Source organism: Rhinoderma darwinii (genome assembly GCF_050947455.1).
Source record: "Rhinoderma darwinii isolate aRhiDar2 chromosome 3 unlocalized genomic scaffold, aRhiDar2.hap1 SUPER_3_unloc_3, whole genome shotgun sequence".
NCBI classification, from domain to species: domain Eukaryota; kingdom Metazoa; phylum Chordata; class Amphibia; order Anura; family Rhinodermatidae; genus Rhinoderma; species Rhinoderma darwinii.
Genome location: NW_027461746.1, coordinates 332,261 through 348,929, shown reverse-complemented (window position 1 = coordinate 348,929; position 16,669 = coordinate 332,261). Strand labels below are relative to the sequence as shown.

General features: G+C 47.1%; 1 protein-coding gene across 1 annotated transcript in view; it reads right to left on the bottom strand.

Annotated features, from left to right (window-relative positions):
• The window catches only part of ACAP1 (ArfGAP with coiled-coil, ankyrin repeat and PH domains 1), an 89,206-nt gene that overhangs the window by 21,905 nt on the left and 50,632 nt on the right, over positions 1 to 16,669 (bottom strand). Inside the window, exons 12-21 of the mRNA XM_075847381.1 lie at positions 12,897 to 12,997; positions 12,406 to 12,517; positions 12,145 to 12,326; positions 9,340 to 9,409; positions 9,007 to 9,101; positions 7,430 to 7,767; positions 6,432 to 6,616; positions 6,235 to 6,344; positions 6,056 to 6,166; positions 5,752 to 5,801 (exon numbers count right to left, since the gene is read on the bottom strand). Coding sequence (XP_075703496.1) covers positions 5,752 to 5,801; positions 6,056 to 6,166; positions 6,235 to 6,344; positions 6,432 to 6,616; positions 7,430 to 7,767; positions 9,007 to 9,101; positions 9,340 to 9,409; positions 12,145 to 12,326; positions 12,406 to 12,517; positions 12,897 to 12,997 — 1,354 coding nt within the window. The remainder of the gene's footprint in view (positions 1 to 5,751; positions 5,802 to 6,055; positions 6,167 to 6,234; positions 6,345 to 6,431; positions 6,617 to 7,429; positions 7,768 to 9,006; positions 9,102 to 9,339; positions 9,410 to 12,144; positions 12,327 to 12,405; positions 12,518 to 12,896; positions 12,998 to 16,669) is intronic.

Here is a 16,669-nt window from a genome sequence, read left to right as displayed (position 1 = left end):
TCTGTATGGGAGTATCTGGGATCTGGTCCTGTTATATCTGTATGGAGGTATCTGGAGATCTGGTCCTGTTATATCTGTATGGAGGTGTCTTGAGATCTGGTCCTGTGATATCTGTATGGAGGTGTCTGGAGATCTGGTCCTGTGATATCTGTATGGGAGTATCTGGGGATCTGGTCCTGTTATATCTGTATGGAGGTGTCTGGAGATCTGGTCCTGTGATATCTGTATGGGAGTATCTGGGATCTGGTCCTGTTATATCTGTATGGAGGTATCTGGAGATCTGGTCCTGTTATATCTGTATGGAGGTATCTGGAGATCTGGTCCTGTTATATCTGCATGGAGGTGTCTGGAGACCTGGTCCTGTTATATCTGTATGTAGGTGTCTGGAGATCTGGTCCTGTTATATCTGTATGGAGGTATCTGGAGATCTGGTCCTGTTATATCTGTATGGAGGTATCTGGAGATCTGGTCCTGTTATATCTGTATGGAGGTGTCTGGAGACCTGGTCCTGTTATATCTGTATGGGAGTATCTGGGATCTGGTCCTGTTATATCTGTATGGAGGTATCTGGAGATCTGGTCCTGTTATATCTGTATGGAGGTGTCTTGAGATCTGGTCCTGTGATATCTGTATGGAGGTGTCTGGAGATCTGGTCCTGTGATATCTGTATGGGAGTATCTGGGGATCTGGTCCTGTTATATCTGTATGGAGGTGTCTGGAGATCTGGTCCTGTGATATCTGTATGGGAGTATCTGGGATCTGGTCCTGTTATATCTGTATGGAGGTATCTGGAGATCTGGTCCTGTTATATCTGTATGGAGGTATCTGGGGATCTGGTCCTGTTATATCTGTATGGAGGTATCTGGAGATCTGGTCCTGTGATATCTGTATGGAGGTGTCTGGAGATCTGGTCCTGTTATATCTGTATGGAGGTATCTGGAGATCTGGTCCTGTTATATCTGTATGGAGGTGTCTGGAGATCTGGTAATGTGATATCTGTATGGGAGTATCTGGGATCTGGTCCTGTTATATCTGCATGGAGGTGTCTGGAGACCTGGTCCTGTTATATCGGTATGGAGGTATCTGGAGATCTGGTCCTGTTATATCTGTATGGAGGTGTCTGGAGATCTGGTCCTGTTATATCTGTATGGAGGTATCTGGGGATCTGGTCCTGTTATATCTGTATGGAGGTGTCTGGAGATCTGCTCCTGTTATATCTGTATGGAGGTATCTGGAGATCTGGTCCTGTTATATCTGTATGGAGGTATCTGGAGATCTGGTCCTGTGATATCTGTATGGAGGTATCTGGAGATCTGGTCCTGTTATATCTATGGAGGTATCTGGGATCTGGTCCTGTTATATCTGTATGGAGGTATCTGGAGATCTGGTCCTGTTATATCAGTATGGAGGTATGTGGAGATCTGGTCCTGTGATATCTGTATGGAGGTATCTGGAGATCTGGTCCTGTTATATCTGTATGGAGGTGTCTGGAGATCTGGTCCTGTTATATCTATGGAGGTATCTGGGATCTGGTCCTGTTATATCTGTATGGAGGTATCTGGAGATCTGGTCCTGTTATATCAGTATGGAGGTATCTGGAGATCTGGTCCTGTGATATCTGTATGGAGGTATCTGGAGATCTGGTCCTGTTATATCTGTATGGAGGTATCTGGAGATCTGGTCCTGTTATATCTGTATGGAGGTATCTGGGATCTGCTCCTGTTATATCTATGGAGGTATCTGGGATCTGGTCCTGTTATATCTGTATGGAGGTATCTGGAGATCTGGTCCTGTTATATCTATGGAGGTATCTGGAGATCTGCTCCTGTTATATCTGTATGGAGGTATCTGGAGATCTGTTCCTGTGATATCTTTATGGAGGTATCTGGAGATCTGTTCCTGTGATATCTTTATGGAGGTATCTGGAGATCTGGTCCTGTTATATCTATGGAGGTATCTGGAGATCTGCTCCTGTTATATCTGTATGGAGGTATCTGGAGATCTGTTCCTGTGATATCTTTATGGAGGTATCTGGGATCTGGTCCTGTTATATCTATGGAGGTATCTGGAGATCTGTTCCTGTGATATCTTTATGGAGGTATCTGGAGATCTCGTCCTGTGATATCTTTATGGAGGTATCTGGAGATCTGGTCCTGTGATATCTGTATGGAGGTATCTGGAGATCTGGTCCTGTTATATCTGTATGGAGGTGTCTGGAGATCTGGTCCTGTTATAGCTATGGAGGTATCTGGAGATCTGCTCCTGTTATATCTGTATGGAGGTATCTGGAGATCTGTTCCTGTTATATCTGTATGGAGGTATCTGGAGATCTGGTCCTGTTATATCTATGGAGGTATCTGGAGATCTGTTCCTGTTATATCTGTATGGAGGTATCTGGAGATCTGTTCCTGTGATATCTGTATGGAGGTGTCTGGAGATCTGGTCCTGTTATATCTATGGAGGTATCTGGAGATCTGTTCCTGTTATATCTGTATGGAGGTATCTGGAGATCTGGTCCTGTTATATCTGTATGGAGGTATCTGGGATCTGCTCCTGTTATATCTATGGAGGTATCTGGGATCTGGTCCTGTTATATCTGTATGGAGGTATCTGGAGATCTGGTCCTGTTATATCTATGGAGGTATCTGGAGATCTGCTCCTGTTATATCTGTATGGAGGTATCTGGAGATCTGTTCCTGTGATATCTTTATGGAGGTATCTGGAGATCTGTTCCTGTGATATCTTTATGGAGGTATCTGGAGATCTGGTCCTGTTATATCTATGGAGGTATCTGGAGATCTGCTCCTGTTATATCTGTATGGAGGTATCTGGGGATGTGGTCCTGTTATATCTGTATGGAGGTATCTGGAGATCTGGTCCTGTGATATCTGTATGGAGGTGTCTGGAGATCTGGTCCTGTTATATCTGTATGGAGGTATCTGGAGATCTGGTCCTGTTATATCTGTATGGAGGTGTCTGGAGATCTGGTAATGTGATATCTGTATGGAGGTATCTGGAGATCTGGTCCTGTTATATCTGTATGGAGGTGTCTGGAGATCTGGTCCTGTTATATCTGTATGGAGGTATCTGGGGATCTGGTCCTGTTATATCTGTATGGAGGTGTCTGGAGATCTGCTCCTGTTATATCTGTATGGAGGTATCTGGAGATCTGGTCCTGTTATATCTGTATGGAGGTGTCTGGAGACCTGGTCCTGTTATATCGGTATGGAGGTATCTGGAGATCTGGTCCTGTTATATCTGTATGGAGGTGTCTGGAGATCTGGTCCTGTTATATCTGTATGGAGGTATCTGGGGATCTGGTCCTGTTATATCTGTATGGAGGTGTCTGGAGATCTGCTCCTGTTATATCTGTATGGAGGTATCTGGAGATCTGGTCCTGTTATATCTGTATGGAGGTATCTGGAGATCTGGTCCTGTTATATCTGTATGGAGGTGTCTGGAGATCTGGTCCTGTTATATCTATGGAGGTATCTGGGATCTGGTCCTGTTATATCTGTATGGAGGTATCTGGAGATCTGGTCCTGTTATATCAGTATGGAGGTATGTGGAGATCTGGTCCTGTGATATCTGTATGGAGGTATCTGGAGATCTGGTCCTGTTATATCTGTATGGAGGTGTCTGGAGATCTGGTCCTGTTATATCTATGGAGGTATCTGGGATCTGGTCCTGTTATATCTGTATGGAGGTATCTGGAGATCTGGTCCTGTTATATCAGTATGGAGGTATCTGGAGATCTGGTCCTGTGATATCTGTATGGAGGTATCTGGAGATCTGGTCCTGTTATATCTGTATGGAGGTATCTGGAGATCTGGTCCTGTTATATCTGTATGGAGGTATCTGGGATCTGCTCCTGTTATATCTATGGAGGTATCTGGGATCTGGTCCTGTTATATCTGTATGGAGGTATCTGGAGATCTGGTCCTGTTATATCTATGGAGGTATCTGGAGATCTGCTCCTGTTATATCTGTATGGAGGTATCTGGAGATCTGTTCCTGTGATATCTTTATGGAGGTATCTGGAGATCTGTTCCTGGGATATCTTTATGGAGGTATCTGGAGATCTGGTCCTGTTATATCTATGGAGGTATCTGGAGATCTGCTCCTGTTATATCTGTATGGAGGTATCTGGAGATCTGTTCCTGTGATATCTTTATGGAGGTATCTGGGATCTGGTCCTGTTATATCTATGGAGGTATCTGGAGATCTGTTCCTGTGATATCTTTATGGAGGTATCTGGAGATCTCGTCCTGTGATATCTTTATGGAGGTATCTGGAGATCTGGTCCTGTGATATCTGTATGGAGGTATCTGGAGATCTGGTCCTGTTATATCTGTATGGAGGTGTCTGGAGATCTGGTCCTGTTATAGCTATGGAGGTATCTGGAGATCTGCTCCTGTTATATCTGTATGGAGGTATCTGGAGATCTGTTCCTGTTATATCTGTATGGAGGTATCTGGAGATCTGGTCCTGTTATATCTATGGAGGTATCTGGAGATCTGTTCCTGTTATATCTGTATGGAGGTATCTGGAGATCTGTTCCTGTGATATCTGTATGGAGGTGTCTGGAGATCTGGTCCTGTTATATCTATGGAGGTATCTGGAGATCTGTTCCTGTTATATCTGTATGGAGGTATCTGGAGATCTGATCCTGTTATATCTGTATGGAGGTGTCTGGAGATCTGGTCCTGTTATATCTATGGAGGTATCTGGAGATCTGTTCCTGTTATATCTGTATGGAGGTATCTGGAGATCTGCTCCTGTTATATCTGTATGGAGGTGTCTGGAGATCTGGTCCTGTTATATCTATGGAGGTATCTGGAGATCTGTTCCTGTTATATCTGTATGGAGGTATCTGGAGATCTGGTCCTGTTATATCTATGGAGGTATCTGGAGATCTGCTCCTGTTATATCTGTATGGAGGTATCTGGAGATCTGTTCCTGTGATATCTTTATGGAGGTATCTGGGATCTGGTCCTGTTATATCTATGGAGGTATCTGGAGATCTGTTCCTGTGATATCTTTATGGAGGTATCTGGAGATCTCGTCCTGTGATATCTTTATGGAGGTATCTGGAGATCTGGTCCTGTGATATCTGTATGGATGTATCTGGAGATCTGGTCCTGTTATATCTGTATGGAGGTGTCTGGAGATCTGGTCCTGTTATAGCTATGGAGGTATCTGGAGATCTGCTCCTGTTATATCTGTATGGAGGTATCTGGAGATCTGTTCCTGTTATATCTGTATGGAGGTATCTGGAGATCTGGTCCTGTTATATCTATGGAGGTATCTGGAGATCTGTTCCTGTTATATCTGTATGGAGGTATCTGGAGATCTGATCCTGTTATATCTTTATGGAGGTATCTGGGATCTGGTCCTGTTATATCTATGGAGGTATCTGGAGATCTGTTCCTGTGATATCTTTATGGAGGTATCTGGAGATCTGGTCCTGTTATATCTGTATGGAGGTATCTGGGATTTGGTCCTGTTATATCTATGGAGGTATCTGGAGATCTGGTCCTGTGATATCTGTATGGAGGTATCTGGAGATCTGGTCCTGTGATATCTGTATGGAGGTATCTGGAGATCTGGTCCTGTTATATCTGTATGGAGGTATCTGGAGATCTTGTCCTGCTATTTTTATGATTTCCGTTGCGGTGAGTGAAGTTCTGTGTGTAGTTATTGCATGAGAGTGGCCATAATATAAAGAACCCGCTCAGTAAATAAACTCACCTGAATGTCCAAGTGCTATATCTGCTTCTCTCATTTTGACCAATCGCAGTCTAAGATAGAAAGTAAAAGATTACAGGTTGTCACAGCCCCGCCCCCTGTTACTGACATCACTGATATAATAGTATGAGAAGCTTATGTGGCGTTCCATGTACAATGTTTGGCAGAATCATCTGTTCTGGTGATTCTCTGGTGACAGTGTCTGGTTGGGGCCACATGTGGTCCTTTGATTCGTACAGTTGAGAAGTATCTGAACTGCGCCCTCCCCCCACCTTCCTGCGGTGATGTCACCGGTCTAAACACTTACAGGGTCACGATGTCGGCGTTTGCTGCTTCTATGGCGATAGAGAGGACATCTTTCCCATCACTGTCCAGAGCGTTGATATCTGCACCTCGCTTCAAGAAGAGACAGGCCAACCTACAATGAAAGACATGTGAGCGGAGGAAGCTCTGACCACCAGGTTACATAGGTGATGGGACCCTTACCCTGTGTAGCCCTGGAGGGTGGCATGATGAAGGGGTCCACGTCCATCTTTGTCCACCTGATTAACACTTGCCCCATTCTGGAGAAGAAATTCACTGGCAACAAGAGAATCCTGGAGGTGAGAGAAGAAAGACGTGGCTATGAAACGTGGCTCCTAGACAGTGACATTGGAGATGGAGACATTGACGTGGCGCCTTACAGAAAGCACAGCTTGTATGAGGGGTGTACGCTCGTCCTCCTCACTGTGCACCCAGTTCACATTGGCACCATGCGCCAGGGCATCAGACATGGTTGGCAGATAACGATGTTCTGCCGCTCGGTATAGGAGGGCTCCTGGATGGAGGTTTGGCACATCATGCCCCTCACCCATTCGTGACTTGGCACCTGTGTAAAAAGATAAGAGGTTGAATTTTTAGGGAAGGAGACACGGCAGCCGAGGGGCCACGTCCTCTGTAACCAACACCAAAAGGGGGAACACAGACGGAAGAGATGGAACTCCCCTTCATATGCGTCTTCTATGACCCCACATCATTATAGTCCTCACTGCTGGGGGTGGCCACGTGGGGCTGAGGTCCCATAATTACTGGTTACATCACCATTCACAGCCAAAGACAAACCTTTATCTCCCCTCGATTCACAACTCAAGAATCTTACTCCACGCCGGCTCCCGAAACGTCCTGCTCACGGCTAAGAGGAGACAATTAGGTCTTCTTCTACCTCTCCAAGTGACATTGCCTACTTCACCATGACCTTTCCTTTAGTTAAGTCCTGTTACACAAACACATCCCAACACGTGGCACAGAGGGGGCAATGACCAAAACATAAAACTACCCCAGAACTGTAGTAGCCGAAGAGATGAGAACCTTATAGTCAATGTATAGATATGAGGACCATCCTCCAAACTCACAATGGGTGGTCACTGCTCCCCACACAGACTAGAATATTATACATGTACCAGCTCGAAGGCATCTGACCTCATAGATACTCATCTAGTCAAGTAGTTGCCATTTTTGTTGACAGGTCTTGATGCGGGGCCCCCAATCGAGACTACATGACCAACTTATACAACCACTATCAGTTATGAGGCAATACCCCTAAAGGCCAGGCGAATATTTCACCACAACTTGTGAGACTAGAACCTCCAGAACAGCAATTTCCTTCCTTAGCTTTGACTGCTAATCTCCAGACTGGACTTACCTACAGGTGGAGGAGGAGCAGTCCCTGGTTTAGGTCTTAGTTGGGGTTTAGGCTTTAGTCTGGTGATGGGTCTTCTCCCGTCAGGATCAGAGTCTGCGTTGCCCTTCTTGACGTTGACGTCCAGCCAGCTGTTGTCCCTTTGTCTGCCTGGGCTGTTGACGGGCCACTTCTTGACTCCACTGCTTGACTTGTTCTCCAATGTTCTCATTTCTTGAGTGCTGAGGGGCCGGGGAGGCAGTTTTTCATGCGGTTTTGAGCTGTGGAGTAACGTCTGAGGAAGCTTGGTGATGAACTTCTTCTCCACATACTTTGCCCGGATCCAGATTTCTTTCTCACTACTAATTTAAGAAAGCCTCCAATGTTAGAAGAGCAACCAATGGTATCATTTAACTCAAGAACATCTACAATAACTTTACAACCAGAAGTCTAAGCAAAAAATGAAGTAAAAATTGTGGATTTATCTCTACGACCCGTCCCCAGGAGATCACTAACCCCAGGCACATACTGGGACCACAGTCAGAAGAACCTTCCTGGATGGAGTCATCATCCAACTAAGGACCTTTAGGAACAATCACCCTCGAGATCCTATCAAGTGATCGTCTGTTTCTGCTACAACCGCTCTGATCTGATAGTAAAGAAGCCTTCATATGCTGGAGATGGCACCTCACGGCAGACAGGGGGCGCTCTTGTGTTTTCAGTGCCTCGAGTGAACAGTATTTTTCTAGACCATTTACATTTGTCCCCCTTTCAATATCTTTCACATGAGGCTAAATAAATGTAACTCTGCTCACGGGGGGCCACTTAGGACGACCCGTTGGTATATGTCCTATAAGGCGGCACTCATAGATTTATAGAGCTCTGATATTAATAATGAATCTGTCAGCAGGCTGGGGTCATGTGACTGTGTGACGGGAAACGGGGCACGTGGAGCTCCGACCCCGATCAACACACATGAAAAATGAATCAGATCAGAAGATTAGACCTGCCTACGAAATCTGCCCAGACCAACCAAGAGACCGAAGTCAACTGTGAATGACGTAAAAGCTTCTAGAGACGGACATGGAGGACACTGAGTGCCACTCCTACTGCCCCGGCTGGATGGGACTTCCGTTTACTAAGAGGGAGACTCGGAAATCTAGTTTCTATGTTCTGATGAGGCAAAAAAATGGACCTTTAAGAGTATGTCAGCCAAACACCACGAAAACCCCAGCATCTCCACTGTACGGTGGCGGTGACATCGTCAGGATCGCGCTGACGGAAGACGTCTCTGCAGGAGAACCTGGAAGTCTTATGTAGGAAAACCTGCTGCAGTCCACAAGAAAATGGTGATCAAGAATGACAACGGACCTTGTGTATCGGACCTAACAACTGTCCAGATCAACCAATCAGAGCTCAGCTGCACCGTGATTGGTTGCTATGGGTAAGTAGGACAGTTTTTTGGGGGCCACTATTCCCAAACATGAAGCCAAAGCTACACAAGGATTGGCTGATGAAGAGGAACGTCACGGAGCAGCCACATGAGGGTGCGGATCATCAGCTCCAATCCGTTGTGTCACGATCCATTTTGAGTGACCCACCGTGTGCTGGAGGACGTCGGCTTCTTTATGTTCATCTCTTCTATCCGAGCCTCATAGATTCCATTTATTGTGCTGTTTCCAAGTTCACACATGAGCTACAGACAGAGAAGAACATTACAAGTGTCTACAGCAGATACATTGTCCCGATTTACTGCTGTGAACATGTTAGATACAGTCATACCTTGTCCTGTCTATGGGGAATAATAAAAGATTCTCCAATCATATAATTCATCCAGGCCGCAGTCTACACCAGATGTCTCACCACGACCAGCAACCTTACACCCCCCATGCACAACCACGACCCCAAAATAATCAGTCACAACTAGACGTCACCTTCACCAGCTCCGGCTCCCACGAGTCCAGGGTGAGTGAGCGGACCTTCGAGAAGTGGACACCAAGGCTCCTGTGAGGAGAAGAGCAAACAATGACTAGATGGAAGGTTAGTGACCACACTCTATGGTCCCTCTGACTATGACCTGCCTCTACACTGGATATATATAGAAGAGGGGGTATATCCCACCATGGCCGCTCATAGACGGGTACGTGCCCTCCACCAGGAACCTTCCATCCTACCATAAAGATGGAGAAAGTTAAGGCTCGGTACATCCCCGGTGCACAGAGCCTCCGGCAAGACCATAAAACATGTGATAAAAATGCACATTGTAAAAATGAGAGGGCGAGCACTAGAACGGGGAGTAACCTATAGTGATTCCTGTGTATAAGGCCTGACTGCCCCCTCGGAGCCTGCATGTCGTCCTCTCCGGGACTTGACCTCCTCAGTACTGACCACCCCCTCGGAGCCTGCATGTCGTCCTCTCCGGGACTTGACCTCCTCAGTACTGACCGCCCCCTCGGAGCCTGCATGTCGTCCTCTAAGGGACTTCACCTCCCCAGTACTGACCGCCCCCTCGGAGCCTGCACGTCGTCCTCTCCGGGACTTCACCTCTTCAGTACTGACCGCCCCCTCGGAGCTTGCACGTCGCCCTCTCCGGGACTTCACCTCCTCAGTACTGACCGCCCCCTTGTAGCCTGCACGTCGTCCTCTCCGGGACTTCACCTCCTCAGTGCTGACCACCGCCTCGGAGCCTGCACATCGTCCTCTCCGGGACTTCACCTCCCCAGTACTGACCGCCCCCTCGGAGCCTGCACGTCGTCCTCTAAGGGACTTCACCTCCTTAGTACTGACCGCCCCCTAGTAGCCTGCACGTCATCCTCTCCGGGACTTCACCTCCTCAGTACTGACTACCCCCTCGGAGCCTGCACGTCGTCCTCTCCGGGACTTCACCTCTTCAGTACTGACCGCCCCCTCGGAGCCTGCACGTCGTCCTCTCCGGGACTTCACCTCCCCAGTACTGACCGCCCCCTTGGAGCCTGCACGTCGTCCTCTCCGGGACTTCACCTCCTCAGTACTGACTACCCCCTCGGAGCCTGCACGTCGTCCTCTCCGGGACTTCACCTCTTCAGTACTGACCGCCCCCTCGGAGCCTGCACGTCGTCCTCTCCGGGACTTCAACTCCCCAGTACTGACCGCCCCCTCGGAGCCTGCACGTCGTCCTCTCCGGGACTTCACCTCCCCAGTACTGACCGCCCCCTTGTAGCCTGCACGTCCTCCTCTCCGGGACTTCACCTCTTCAGTACTGACCGCCCCCTCGGAGCCTGCACGTCGTCCTCTCCGGGACTTCACCTCCCCAGTACTGACCGCCCCCTTGTAGCCTACACGTCGTCCTCTCCGGGACTTCACCTCTTCAGTACTGACCGCCCCCTCGGAGCCTGCACGTCGTCCTCTCCGGGACTTCACCTCCTCAGTACTGACCGCCCCCTTGTAGCCTGCACGTCGTCCTCTCCGGGACTTCACCTCCTCAGTACTGACCGCCCCCTCGGAGCCTGCACGTCGTCCTCTCCGGGACTTCACCTCTTCAGTACTGACCGCCCCCTCGGAGCCTGCACGTCGTCCTCTCCGGGACTTCACCTCTTCAGTACTGACCGCCCCCTCGGAGCCTGCACGTCGTCCTCTCCGGAACTTCACCTCCTCAGTACTGACCGCCCCCTTGTAGCCTGCACGTCCTCCTCTCCGGGACTTCACCTCTTCAGTACTGACCGCCCCCTCGGAGCCTGCACGTCGTCCTCTCCGGGACTTCACCTCCTCAGTACTGACCGCCCCCTTGTAGCCTGCACGTCGTCCTCTCCGGGACTTCACCTCCTCAGTACTGACCGCCCCCTTGTAGCCTACACGTCGTCCTCTCCGGGACTTCACCTCTTCAGTACTGACCGCCCCCTCGGAGCCTGCACGTCGTCCTCTCCGGAACTTCACCTCCTCAGTACTGACCGCTCCCTTGTAGCCTGCACGTCGTCCTCTCCGGGACTTCACCTCTTCAGTACTGACTGCCCCCTCGGAGCCTGCACGTCGTCCTCTCCGGGACTTCACCTCCTCAGTACTGACCGCCCCCTTGTAGCCTACACGTCGTCCTCTCCGGGACTTCACCTCTTCAGTACTGACCGCCCCCTTGTAGCCTGCACGTCGTCCTCTCCGGGACTTCACCTCCTCAGTACTGACCGCCCCCTTGTAGCCTGCACGTCGTCCTCTCCGGGACTTCACCTCCTCAGTACTGACCGCCCCCTTGTAGCCTACATGTCGTCCTCTCCGGGACTTCACCTCCTCAGTACTGACCGCCCCCTTGTAGCCTGCACGTCTTCCTCTCCGGGACTTCACCTCTTCAGTACTGACCGCCCCCTCGGAGCCTGCACGTCGTCCTCTCCGGGACTTCACCTCCTCAGTACTGACCGCCCCCTTGTAGCCTACACGTCGTCCTCTCCGGGACTTCACCTCTTCAGTACTGACCGCCCCCTTGTAGCCTGCACGTCGTCCTCTCCGGGACTTCACCTCTTCAGTACTGACCGCCCCCTTGTAGCCTGCACGTCGTCCTCTCCGGGACTTCACCTCCTCAGTACTGACCGCCCCCTTGTAGCCTACACGTCGTCCTCTCCGGGACTTAACCTCCTCAGTACTGACCGCCCCCTCGGAGCCTGCACACCGTTCTCTCCGGGACTTCACCTCCTCAGTACTGAACCAGCCCTATCTCCACACTGATGTGTCTAGGAGGATGTCTGAGTGTTGTGGGGTCATCAGAAGTCATTTACCTGTGAATCCCGCTGCACTCGATGCACAAGGTCACCCCCAGGTTGATGCTCGCCCACTCTGGCTCTGCGGCCCGGCAGTCACAGCACGCTGCGTTCCCCGTCACTCTCAGCACGGTATCCTGGGCACATTGAGCACTGCCCTTTTGTTGCGTTGGAGAATCGGCTGAAGAGCGGGACAAGCGCTGGAGAAGACAAGAAATGAATGTTTGTAGCAGATCCGTGATGGGCCGTTTCTTTCTGACTGGGCTGTATTTTACTCACGTGGCTCCCGCTGTCTCGTTTATTTTCACTGTAAGCCGAAGTAATACTTCTCTGGACGGCGCTGACCCACAACTCCAAGACACGTTCCGACTCCGCCTGGAGCATACACGACCTGTAATAAGAGATCCAACATAACATTTCTCCTAGCATGGACTAATGTGAGGAGTGGACTAATACAGTACAGGACACCAGTAGAGATCCAGCGGGGACTAATGTGAGGACTAATACTGTACAGGACACCAGTAGAGATCCAACGGGGAATAATGTGAGGACTAATACTGTACAGGACACCAGTAGAGATCCAGCGGGGACGAATGTGAGGACTAATACAGTACAGGACACCAGTAGAGATCCAGCGGGGACTGATTTGAGGACAGAGATTTTACAGAACTTGACAGGGATAATATAATTTAAAAAAACAAGGACAGTGTTACTGTTTAATAAGTTCGATACACGAGGCCCAAAATTATTTTGGAAACTTCTTTACTCACTTTGATGGGGACAAAACTTCAAAGCAAAATCTCCTCTCAGCGTCCGGACACAACTTCACAGCACAGAGACGAAGATCGGGGATCACAACGGTCAGAACGTTCTAGAAGAGCAAGAACAAGACGACTAAGATATCATGTGTGAGAGGTTGTCACAGCCCCGCCCCCTGTTACTGACATCACTGATATATAATATAATTACACTGTGATCAGACATGAGATCCTCACATCTTATATACAGTAACAGCTATTCATCTATTACTACTGACAACCAGCCTGTATATCATGTGTGAGAGGTTGTCACAGCCCCGCCCCCTGTTACTGACATCACTGATATATAATATAATTACACTGTGATCAGACATGAGATCCACACATCTTATATACAGTAACAGCTATTCATCTATTACTACTGACAACCAGCCCGTATATCATGTGTGAGAGGTTGTCACAGCCCCGCCCCCTGTTACTGACATCACTGATATATAATATAATTACATGTGATCAGACATGAGATCCACACATCTTATATACAGTCACAGCTATTCATCTATTACTACTGACCACCAGCCTGTATATCATGTGTGAGAGGTTGTCACAGCCCCGCCCCCTGTTACTGACATCACTGATATATAATATAATTACATGTGATCAGACATGAGATCCACACATCTTATATACAGTCACAGCTATTCATCTATTACTACTGACAACCAGCCTGTATATCATGTGTGAGAGGTTGTCACAGCCCCGCCCCCTGTTACTGACATCACTGATATATAATATAATGACATGTGATCAGACATGAGATCCACACATCTTATATACAGTCACAGCTATTCATCTATTACTACTGACCACCAGCCTGTATATCATGTGTGAGAGGTTGTCACAGCCCGCCCCGTTTTCTGACATCACTGATATATAATATAATTACATTGTGATCAGACATGAGATCCACACATCTTATATACAGTGACAGCTATTCATCTATTACTACTGACAACCAGCCTGTATATCATGTGTGAGAGGTTGTCACAGCCCCGCCCCCTGTTACTGACATCACTGATATATAATATAATTACACTGTGATCAGACATGAGATCCTCACATCTTATATACAGTAACAGCTATTCATCTATTACTACTGACAACCAGCCTGTATATCATGTGTGAGAGGTTGTCACAGCTCCGCCCCCTGTTACTGACATCACTGATATATAATATAATTACATGTGATCAGACATGAGATCCACACATCTTATATACAGTCACAGCTATTCATCTATTACTACTGACAACCAGCCTGCATATCATGTGTGAGAGGTTGTCACAGCTCCGCCCCCTGTTACTGACATCACTGATATATAATATAATTACACTGTGATCAGACATGAGATCCACACATCTTATATACAGTAACAGCTATTCATCTATTACTACTGACAACCAGCCTGTATATCATGTGTGAGAGGTTGTCACAGCTCCGCCCCCTGTTACTGACATCACTGATATATAATATAATTACATGTGATCAGACATGAGATCCACACATCTTATATACAGTAACAGCTATTCATCTATTACTACTGACAACCAGCCTGTGTATCATGTGTGAGAGGTTGTCACAGCCCCGCCCCCTGTTACTCACATCACTGATATATAATATAATTACACTGTGATCAGACATGAGATCCACACATCTTATATACAGTGACAGCTATTCATCTATTACTACTGACAACCAGCCTGTATACCATGTGTGAGAGGTTGTCCCAGCCCCGCCCCGTTACTGACATCACTGATATATAATATAATTACATGTGATCAGACATGAGATCCACACATCTTATATACAGTAATATCTATTCATCTATTACTACTGACAACCAGCCTGTATATCATGTGTGAGAGGTTGTCACAGCTCCGCCCCCTGTTACTGACATCACTGATATATAATATAATTACATTGTGATCAGACATGAGATCCACACATCTTATATACAGTAACAGCTATTCATCTATTACTACTGACAACCAGCCTGTATATCATGTGTGAGAGGTTGTCACAGCCCCGCCCCCTGCTACTGACATCACTGATATATAATATAATTACACTGTGATCAGACATGAGATCCACACATCTTATATACAGTCACAGCTATTCATCTATTACTACTGACAACCAGCCTGTATATCATGTGTGAGAGGCTGTCACAGCTCCGCCCCCTGTTACTGACATCACTGATATATAATTACACTGTGATCAGACATGAGATCCACACATCTTATATACAGTAACAGCTATTCATCTATTACTACTGACTACCAGCCTGTATATCATGTGTGAGAGGTTGTCACAGCCCCGCCCCCTGTTACTGACATCTGATATATAATATAATTACACTGTGATCAGACATGAGATCCGCACATCTTATATACAGTAACAGCTATTCATCTATTACTACTGACAACCAGCCCGTATATCATGTGTGTGAGGTTGTCACAGCCCCGCCCCCTGTTACTGACATCACTGATATATAATATAATTACACTGTGATCAGACATGAGATCCACACATCTTATATACAGTGACAGCTATTCATCTATTACTACTGACAACCAGCCTGTATATCATGTGTGAGAGGTTGTCACAGCCCCGCCCTCTGTTACTGACATCACTGATATATAATATAATTACATTGTGATCAGACATGAGATCCACACATCTTATATACAGTCACAGCTATTCATCTATTACTACTGACAACCAGCCGGTATATCATGTGTGAGAGGTTGTCACAGCTCCGCCCCCTGTTACTGACATCACTGATATATAATATAATTACATGTGATCAGACATGAGATCCACACATCTTATATACAGTAACAGCTATTCATCTATTACTACTGACAACCAGCCTGTATATCATGTGTGAGAGGTTGTCACAGCCCCGCCCCCTGTTACTGACATCACTGATATATAATATAATTACACTGTGATCAGACATGAGATCCACACATCTTATATACAGTCACAGCTATTCATCTATTACTACTGACAACCAGCCTGTGTATCATGTGTGAGAGGTTGTCACAGCCCCGCCCCCTGTTACTGACATCACTGATATATAATATAATTACATGTGATCAGACATGAGATCCACACATCTTATATACAGTAACAGCTATTCATCTATTACTACTGACAACCAGCCTGTATATCATGCGTGAGAGGTTGTCACAGCCCCGCCCCCTGTTACATCACTGATATATAATATAACTACACTGTGATCAGACATGAGATCCACACATCTTATATACAGTCACAGCTATTCATCTATTACTACTGACAACCAGCCTGTATATCATGTGTGAGAGGTTGTCACAGCCCCGCCCCTGTTACTGACATCACTGAGATATAATATAATTACATTGTGATCAGACATGAGATCCACACATCTTATATACAGTCACAGCTATTCATCTATTACTACTGACAACCAGCCTGTATATCATGTGTGAGAGGTTGTCACAGCCCCGCCCCCTGTTACTGACATCACTGATATATAATATAATTACACTGCGATCAGACATGAGATCCACACATCTTATATACAGTCACAGCTATTCATCTATTACTACTGACAACCAGCCTGTATATCATGTGTGAGAGGTTGTCACAGCCCCGCCCCGTTACTGACATCACTGATATATAATATAATTACATTGTGATCAGACATGAGATCCACACATCTTATATACAGTAACAGCTA